The sequence below is a fragment of the Labeo rohita genome, chromosome 1 (assembly GCF_022985175.1).
Source record: "Labeo rohita strain BAU-BD-2019 chromosome 1, IGBB_LRoh.1.0, whole genome shotgun sequence".
Lineage (NCBI taxonomy): Eukaryota > Metazoa > Chordata > Actinopteri > Cypriniformes > Cyprinidae > Labeo > Labeo rohita.
This window is the reverse complement of record NC_066869.1, coordinates 20,663,426-20,673,339: the sequence shown is the minus strand read 5'-3', so window position 1 is coordinate 20,673,339 and position 9,914 is coordinate 20,663,426. Positions and strand designations below refer to the sequence as shown.

The following is a 9,914-nucleotide window of genomic DNA, read 5'->3' as shown; positions in this document are numbered from 1 at the left end:
ACTTCCGATTAATTTAAAGATTTGATTTAATTTATTAGATTTGGATCTTGCTATTTACCAAATAACTCAACTGTTTTAAATATTGATAATAGTAGTAGTAATAATAATAATAATAAATAATAATAATAATAATAATAATAATAACAAATGTTTCTTGAAGCAATTCAGCATATTAGAATTATTGCTGAAGGATCATGTGACTGGAATAATGATGCTGAAAATGTAGCTTTGATCATAAACTTTATTTTAAAATATATTCAAATAGAAAGCAGTTCTTTTAAACAGTAAAAATATTTCAAAATGTTACTGTTTTTGCTGTTCTTCGGATCAAATAAATGCATGCTTGGTGAGCAGAAGAGACTTCTTTTTTTAAAAAAAAACATTTATTTTCACAAATATTACTGTTCAAACACTTTTGACTGGTAGGGTATATACAATCTAGACTGCAATGTAATATAATTATTACATAGTTATTTTTGCAATATATTTGTTGAGAACACAGTCACATTTTCAAACACAAAACGGAAGTATTAAATTCTGAATGAAACATATTGCATCTAACAACCGCTGTGATAAACAGAGATGTACAATACGTATCAGGTAATGGTATTACTAACGCTCTGAAACTGATTTGGTTCAAGACCTGAAGTCCCTTGTGAGTCGACATTTAACTCTTAGCGCCATCTATCTTTCATATGGACATAGAACCTCTCACCTCTTGAACCTCTCCGGGTTTTTTTCGCTACATAATAGTCGCCAAAGTGTTCATTTTGAGCTCCTTAACATAATATATAATAAATGATAAATAGCACGGTTTAGTGTTATAGGACACAGACCCTTCTCTGAATTGAAAGATTCCAAAAGCGGTAGGATATCTTTAATGTGAATATCTATAGCAAAGTGGTTAGAATCTGGTGTAAACTGTGTAAATTCGTAAACGCTGTTTACCGTATTCTCTGAGTAGAATCGGCTGCACAAAAAAATGAGGCCCCAGCGAGATTTGAACTCGCGACCCCTGGTTTACAAGACCAGTGCTCTAACCCCTGAGCTATGGAGCCTGCCGAAAAAATCCCCGCGAAGAGTATTGGAATTTATACTGTAGTAGATATATTATCAAATGGTAGAATAGTCGTTTAAATAAACGCTCATTCAGACATAAAGCTTTTGGTTTTTTCGCGCCTTCGTTAGGAATATTCGTTACTGGCGCGTTCAAAAAATAACAGAATGTGGAAATTCCTCCGAAATTTGTAAGCGCTCTTAATCGACATTACTTGGTCATTTCCTCAAATTGAGTTCAGTGCAACTCAATAGCGAGAGAATAGATGTCGCTGTAACAGCATGAGCCTTCGAAGCCCGGATAGCTCAGTCGGTAGAGCATCAGACTTTTAATCTGAGGGTCCAGGGTTCAAGTCCCTGTTCGGGCGGCTGCTCCTTTTGCAAATATTCGAGTTTGGAATCTGCTGTTTCTGATGGCTTAATGTTAAGGTATAACTGAAGGATACCAGAGACACTCAACACTATAATAATTTAGTGATTTTTAACGTTGAATATGATTTGTGAGCTAAGCGCTGGTGATTTATTATAAATAATACGGATGAAAGAGAATCGTCGCCCAGAGAGAGTTACTAAAATACTAATAAAATGATCTGCTGTCGACGGCATGTTATTCATAAAACAGCTGCTCTTCATTGCCTGTCATACGTCACTACGTACAGTAGGTGGCAGAAATAGGTCGCGCTGCAATCAAAGTTCAATAAAGCTCCACCAGAAGAAGATGTAGAGCGCTGCTGGAAGATTCTGGAAGTCTGTTGTTTGGTACACGGAGTCATAAGACGAGAAGGGATTTCACCATATTTTACGGTACTTAGACGATTTATTAAAATAAAATGCTATGGCGTGAATCACGTGATCGTGGTCTTTGTTTTCTTTCTTTTTTGCTTGTTTTTCTCTAAAACGCTGGCTTTTTGTAACAGACACAGCGTAGCTTGATATTTAATTTCGTGTGATTTTGAAACCAGCACTTAAAAATCTATTAACACAGCTGAGGACGAAATAGTTTTAAAGTGATTCGTCAAGTTAAATCTGTGTGAATGTCTTGGTGATTTGAATGTAATTTTAATTGATTTCTACCAACCGGTGGTAACGTTATTACTATTATAAAATTGAAAATATGGACAAGCTTTACAGTAATTTTAACACGGGTAATACTAATGAAATAGTTATGAGATAATTGTTAAACGTCGTTTTTTAAAAGTGTTTCTTCTGACTAGGTTAACCTGTTCGGGGCGCAACAACTATGGTGAAAGAGACTGGTTTTTATGATATGCTGGGTGTGAAGCCGAATGCAAGCCCTGAAGAGCTGAAGAAAGCTTATCGCAAACTGGCACTGAAATACCATCCAGATAAAAATCCAACAGAGGGGGAGAGGGTAAGACTGTCACAAATTTATACATTATCAGTAACTAGTATTAAGTTGAAGTTCTCTAATATTTACCTTATATTTGAGTGGTTTTATAATTTTGGAATGTATATAGCAGCTTAGAGATCACCAAGTATTGTATGACTCCTTAACTATTCTGTATTTCCAGTTCAAACAGATCTCCCAAGCGTACGAGGTTTTGTCAGATGCCAAGAAGAGAGAAGTGTATGACAGAGGGGGTGAAAAGGCGATTAAGGAGGGAGGAAATGGAGGGCCAAGTTTTGGCTCCCCCATGGACATTTTTGACATGTTCTTTGGAGGAGGGGGACGCATGCACAGGGAGAGGAGAGGTAAGTTCATTTCTTTCTTTGCTACAGACTTCAAAATTTGCGCAAAACCTGATAAACCATTTCATACCTGAAAGATTTGTGAATGGTCCAAAGAACAGCTTGTTTTACAAAGGAATCAGACCTTTTTTTTTAGTTAACGTGTTTAGTAACATAAAATAGTACGGAATATTTTACATTTAAAAAACTTTTTTTTTTGTTTGGTAAAACGTGCATTTAAATTACGTTTTTAATCCCAGATATTCCCATTTTCAATATTTGTTTACACTTTTCAAGATCAAATGTTCTTATAAGCTAACATACATGCGCTGCACTTTGAATAGTTCATAAACTATTACAGGTCTTATAGTCATATTTTGTGATTGCTGTTCGCAGGAAAGAACGTGGTGCATCAGCTGACCGTGTCTTTGGAGGACCTTTATAATGGGGCCACAAGGAAACTTGCTGTCCAGAAGAATGTAATCTGTGACAAGTGTGAAGGTAATGAATTACTGAAATTTATTTGTATAAGGGGTCATTTTATGAACTTTGCTACTATATATTTTACACTGCCATTTGGGATTGGTAGGATTTTTTGAATTTTTGTTTTTGTTTTTTTGTTTTTCTTATGCTCACCTAGGCTTCATTTATTTGCCTCAGTAATATTGTGAAATATTATTACAATTTAAAATAATTTCTCTATTTTCATGTATTTTAAAATTACCCGTATCACACGGGCTTCTTTTTATTTTCACAGTTGCTGCTTATTATATGAAAAAAATGTTACATATTTGTGACCCTGGACTACAAAACCTTAAGTCGCTGGAGTATATTTGTAGCAATAGCCAAAAATACATTGTATGGGTCAAAATTATTGATTTTTCTTTTATTGCAAAAATCATTAGGAAATTAAGTGAAGATCATGTGCATGAAGATATTTTGTGAAATTCCTACTGTAAACATATGAAAACTTAATTTTTGATTAGTAATATACATTAAGAACTTTATTTGGACAACTTTAAAGGCGATTTTCTCAATATTTTGATTTTTTTGTACCCTCAGATTTTAGGTTTTCAAATATTTGTATCTCAACCAAATATTGTCCTATCCTAACAAACTATACATTAATGAAAAGCTATTTATTCAGCTTTCAGATGATGTATACATCTCAATTTTGAAAAACTGACCCTTATGACTGGTTTTGTGATCCAGGGTCACATTTACATGATTCTTTGATGAACAGAAAGTATGTACTATCACTTTTGATTAATTTAATGCATCTTTGCTAAATGAAAGCATTTCTTTCTTAAAAAAAAAATGTAAACGGTAATGTATTCATAAGCAATGTATAACTAACAAACTGTCTTGTTTTTTTGTTTCTGGTAGTACTTAAAATTCAAAAGATTTTACTTAATAGTTTTTTTTACTGAATGTTTCACTACAGGACGTGGGGGCCGTAAAGGAGTGATAGAAGTTTGTCCTATGTGTCACGGCGTGGGTGTCCAGGTCAGACTACATCACTTAGCACCTGGCATGGTGCAGCAGATATCAACAGTCTGTGCCGGCTGTCAGGGGCAAGGCCAGCGACTTGGTCACCGTGACCGCTGCAAAGCATGCGCTGGTCGCAAGATACTACGACAGAAGAAGATTCTTGAAGTGCACATCGATAAAGGTAAGAAAGTGACAGGAAAGCATGGTTCAGTCCAAAAGTTCTCTGTAAACTGTTACTTTTGTTTATGTTTGATTGTGTGTTGTTGCAGGTATGAAAGATGGACAGAAAATAGTGTTCCATGGGGAGGGCGACCAAGAGCCTGGCCTTGAACCTGGAGACATCATCATTGTCTTAGATCAGAGAGCACACCCGGTTTTCACCAGGTAAAACCACTTTCATCATGTAATTGGTTTTCATTGTTAATTTATGTTTAATAATGCTGGTAATGCGTGGCCTAATGGTTAGGGAGTGGGGCTTGTAACTGAAAGGTTGTGGGTTCGAGTCCCAGAAGTCCCAGCAGGGATTGAAGGTGGGGGGAGTGAATAACCAGCGCTCTCCCCACCCTCAATACCATGACTGGGGTGAGACCCTTGAGCAAGGCACCGAACCCCCAACTGCTCCCCAGGCGCCGCGGCGATAGCAATATGGCTGCCCACTGATCCGGGGGTGTGTGTGCATGTTTGTTCACTACTCACTACTGTGTGTGTGCACTTGGATGGGTTAAATGCAGAGCACAAATTCTGAGTATGGGTCACCATACTTGGCCACACATGACGTCCTTTCTTTTTTTTTTTTTTTAACTAATTTTGGGGTGCTGATTCTAAAAAAAAAAATAAATAAAATTATATTTTTCTCTCTAAATATGTGCCTTTCGTAGCTGCTTTTTTGTTTTCATCAAAAAATCATTTGTAAAATTAAGTCTACCACCAGAAAACATTTAATTTCTTTTTCTGAGCCAGGTTGTAACTGTTTGTTCAATTCTCAGCCAATTTTTCACATGTATGAATGATTCTGAAGATAGTATTTTTATGCATAATCCTGGTTCAAGGTTAAAATTATGACCATTGACTGAAAGTTTACGACTGTGGGCGTTTTGCTACACCTAAAAAGCGTCAGAAAATTATTTTTTGAAATGGGGAAAAAATTAATGTGTAGTGTAAAGTTCTTTTTTATTTTATGTTATGAGTATTTTAAGTTTTTTTCCCAGCTACTTAGCAAATTGTGAGTTGAATTCTAGTTATACTTATTTTTAAACTTTTGACATTTGACTTTCATTCTGTCATATCTTGAAAGCATAATATGGAAAAAACTGTACATTTTTATTTAATTTTTAAACCATTTAGGCTTTGTTTTTCAAGACGCAGAGGTATGTCATTGAAATTGCATCCTGGAGATGGCAGCACAGACTCAGAATAGGTGTCTCACTTCCTCTGTTTTCTGTAAATGGGGCAGCCTGTTACAGTACTTGGTAGACAAGGCAATTAGGGAACGAAACATATAGAATACATAGATATTATATAAGAAACATAATGATTAATGTACTTACTATTTCTCCTCTCAGACAAGGAGAGGACCTCATCATGAACATGGAGCTACAGTTGGTAGAGTCATTATGTGGTTTTCAAAAACCTATTAACACTCTGGACAACAGAACCCTACTCATCACATCCCATCCAGGTGAACCAGCCTGCATACATATTTGAGCATCAGTGTTGGTGGATAAGTCATAAGTCATTGTGTACAGTCTAGTGGAAGTTTCTGTCTTGAACCTGTGAGCATATCCTCTCTTAATGATTATCTGGCTGGGGGAGAATAGTAGGAGTGATATTACATAACCTTGGCAGATGGCACACCTTATGGTCATTGTTGCTATTGCCTTTTCCAGAGATCCTAATAGGCATCCCTAGTGCCTTGTTGATCTTATATATCACCAGACATCCAGGAATGTGTGTAATATCACTTCTTGTAGGCTGTGCTCAAGTTGGCCTACCTAGTTTCAGAGTAGCTGATTCTAATATTTTTCTCAATATACTTCTGAGCCATTTAGGGAGTTAAAACTACTAATTAGAAGCTTGGCTATTTGTTAAATTTAATCTTACTAATAGCAGAGCTGACATAACTGTTATATAAACTATAAATGTGTAAAGCAAATGTATTGTCTGTTTTTGTTGCATGAATAGGGGAGCTGGTCAGACCTGGGGATAAGAAATGTGTTCTAAACGAGGGGATGCCTATGCACCGTCGGCCATTTGAGAAAGGGAAACTCATCATCCTTTTCAGTGTGAGTACTAATTATTGAATAGACCTTTTCAATGCAGTGATATCACTGACTCATTTACTGCTTGGCGTCAAACTTTTAAAACGGTAACAGAAGGGGCTTCATTTATATCAAAATGTGGACCTTTCTGGATTTTCAGAAGTTATGTTATATATACACAAATATGTTGTACACACACACACAGAGGTAGATAACTTACAAATTGTAGTCCAAACTTTGCTGTCATCCTTTCAAAACTGCAAAAAAAAAATTATACCATTTTAAGATGAGTGATATTTATATCTCCCCTGTTGCAATATGCAACTGTTTAAGATATTTTGAGATAAAAACAAATCTGTGGTTCTTTTATGTCACACCATAGGACAGTTATTAAAGTATTTCTATTATTTTTTTTATTTTTATTTTTTTAACATGTCAATGGAGAAAGTTTAATTTTGATAAAAACAATATTAACATGTTTTTTTTAAACAACAACAAAAAAAATAATTTTCATTAACAAAATTCAGTCTCATAGTCAGTCAGTATGTTGCTAAAACTCTTTTAGCCCCCTCTGCTGCATGTGTGGCACAGCTAAATATGATTAATATTAAAACTACATTCATTAAGATGTGAATTAAAACTATATGGCTACTCTCTTTAAGGCATCATTTTCATTCTGTTTACCTTCTGTGGCGTTCTTTTAGGGTCTCCTGGTGGACCCCTGTTCATTTTCTGTCTATATTTCTGTGTCCTCTCTCTTCCACTAATTTATCTCCCTCAATTTTTTTCTGTTTTAAAAACAAAGCATTACATTTTATAATTATTTTTCATGACACTTTATAACAGTGCAAGTTTTCTGCAAAAACATCAGAAAATAGTTTAATGTAACTATTGCATTTAAGAACACTGAAAATGATCAAAAAAGAATAAAAAGAAGTTAAACAAATCTTAATTATTTAAAAAGCTTCTTAAAGAGACCTTGTCTGTGACGCCTATGGTGTCACACCAGAGGACATTATCTGTCACACCAAAGGACGTTTTAGCCTTTTGTGTCGATGATCTTGCTATTCCAAGCTAACCCTAATTTTTCATGATTATATAGTTTAAACACAGTTTTTAATAAAAAAAAACTATATATATATATATATATATATATATATATATATATATATATATATATATATATATATATATGCATACACACACACACACATATATATATATATATATATATATATATATATATATATACATATACATATACATATACATATACATATACATATATACATATATATATATATATATATATATTATATATTCATTTTTAATCTTGTGGGACATTGACAATGCCATATCACATCAACAACCCATACATACATATGCATGAGTTCATGAATGTGTGTATATATATATATATGAAATAAAGGTATAGAGTTACATTCGAACAATTTTAAAGCATTAAGACATTTTTACAAAAAAAAAGAAAACAAAAATCTAAAAAAAAAAATCTTAAACCGACCCTTAAACTCAGTTAGCATTTTCTTTTACTTTAAGTTGATGTTCTGAAATAACTACAATTAAATATTACTTAATAAAAAGTATAACATTTCAATATATTTCAGAGCAAATGCATAAATATTTATTATTTACAATAATTTACTCATTTACAATAATAACTACATACATACATACATACATAAACTAATGGCGCTAATTTTCATTCTTAAGGTTGTGTTCCCTGAAGAAAACTTCCTCCCATTAAACAAACTCAAGGAGTTAGAAAGGTACTTGCCTGAAAAACGGGCAAATATTGAACCTGACGGCATGGACGATGATCTCTATATATACGCTGACCTTGAAGACTGTGATCTGACCCACGAACGCCATCATTACCACTACATAGAGGAGGAGGACTTTTACCCATCTGGAGGTGTTCAGTGCCAAACCTCGTAGAGATTCCTCTTCCCTCGCCCTCCCTTCCACAACAAATGCCACCTCTAACTGGAACACAAGGAAAAAGGACCAAGAGAAAAAACCTCTCAACTAGTTCTGTGCCTAGAATAAGACCTCTTAGTGCCGACCTCTTGTGTCATTGTTTGGAAGAATCTCCTCAGCCAAAATCTTGAGCAGATAATTGAAAAGTGAGTGAAATAAACTTGGGGGATGTTTAAAATACATTGTGAGACTGGTGCCGTAAAGGTTCAGTGTAGCAGTTACAGTGGAAATGGAAGGGAAATTCAGGTCTGGTTGGTTGTGCCATAATCCCAGAAAATGTCATCATCAGTTTGAGAAAACATCTTTGTGGTGTTTTGTTTATTGCCAATTGTGGGTTACATGTAAGACTGTTTGGTCTTGGTGTTGTTGGAAATTTGCTGTGTGCCAGTTTATTGCTAAATGTTTTTTTACAACATTTTAAACTATTAAGGTTAATAACAAAATTGAAAAATACATTTGAAATGGTGGTAATTCTAAAGACGAAGAAAATCTTATGTTCAAAATGACAGCAGGCTGTGCTTCATCTCTTAACAGCCTTATTCTGTAGCCTAAAGTGATATTAGTTAGTTTATTAATTGGCTTATATTCTTTATAGCCTAGTACCTGGTAAAATATCATTTCATGTTGCTATGCTTACATTTTCATCATAACTAAGAAAAACGGCCAGGGATTTTAACAAAATTAAATCATGTATTTAAGCATCGACATTGAAATCCTCTTTAGAAAGAATTTATTTTATCTAAATAACAAAAATCATTAACTGAATGGTACAACAAAACATTAGAAGGTGTTCTTGCAGCCGGCCTACATACCTCTGCATAAAATCAGTCTAAAGGTCACTGCACACCGGCTCTGAAATTTTCGTGTGCATTTTTTGGGGGTTTTCGTATTTGAAAATGCTTGCTACGGATGTGAAAACGCAGAAAATTTAACCTGACCCGAATTATTTTATGGAGGACGAAAGTTTCGGAGGCAGTGTGACACAACATGAGGTCGTATTTATTTTGTAATGCGCGAAGATTTCGGAATCAGTTGTGCAATGTCCTTTAAGAACGCCTTGAATGGATACTGAAACTTTTTTGCTAATTTATTATCTGCCTACATTGAAAGACATTTTTGGATACTGAAAATGCACTTTTATTGCTTTTTGTTATTATTATTTTAATTTTTGCAAGCAGTTAAGTCTTATATTTGATCATTTTATTATCTGTGTTGACTGACAATTAATTGAAAAATGTGAAATTTTAATTATGACCAATAACTTTGCCATTTGTAGTTCTATTTATAAAATAAATGTCACAATGTGATTCATTTAGCCAGTTTTGTATTTTTGGAGGCGACTGAATGTTAGGCTAATTAACCTTTGTAAATAAACCTTCCCGCTGTTTGTTTAAACAAAAGAATCACGATGCACATCTTGTA

At 34.3% G+C, this 9,914-nt stretch overlaps 1 protein-coding gene and 2 non-coding genes across 3 annotated transcripts; 2 read left to right on the top strand and 1 right to left on the bottom strand.

The window, feature by feature from the left end:
- Positions 1–985: 985 nt before the first annotated feature.
- On the bottom strand, positions 986–1,058 carry trnat-ugu (transfer RNA threonine (anticodon UGU)). Its single transcript has one exon. It is a non-coding gene; the product is annotated as a tRNA-Thr (tRNA).
- Positions 1,059–1,351: 293 nt separating this feature from the next.
- trnak-uuu (transfer RNA lysine (anticodon UUU)) lies at positions 1,352–1,424 on the top strand. Its single transcript has one exon. It is a non-coding gene; the product is annotated as a tRNA-Lys (tRNA).
- Positions 1,425–1,737: 313 nt separating this feature from the next.
- On the top strand, positions 1,738–8,672 carry dnaja1 (DnaJ heat shock protein family (Hsp40) member A1). Its single transcript, XM_051109719.1, has 9 exons — positions 1,738–1,860; positions 2,271–2,428; positions 2,589–2,769; positions 3,142–3,246; positions 4,190–4,417; positions 4,506–4,620; positions 5,799–5,914; positions 6,418–6,518; positions 8,226–8,672. The coding sequence occupies exons 2-9, from the start codon at positions 2,297–2,299 to the stop codon at positions 8,448–8,450; spliced, it is 1,203 nt and encodes a 400-aa protein (XP_050965676.1). The 5' UTR covers positions 1,738–1,860; positions 2,271–2,296; the 3' UTR covers positions 8,451–8,672.
- The last annotated feature ends 1,242 nt before the right edge of the window (positions 8,673–9,914 follow it).

Bases quoted from the DNA above. Each gene is read 5' to 3' on its own strand.
- dnaja1 (XM_051109719.1), top strand. From the start codon at position 2,297: ATGGTGAAAGAGACTGGTTTTTATGATATGCTGGGTGTGAAGCCGAAT. The intron at 5,915-6,417 runs GTGAACCAGCCT...TTGCATGAATAG, and splicing joins ACTCATCACATCCCATCCAG to GGGAGCTGGTCAGACCTGGG. The intron at 6,519-8,225 runs GTGAGTACTAAT...TTCATTCTTAAG, and splicing joins AACTCATCATCCTTTTCAGT to GTTGTGTTCCCTGAAGAAAA.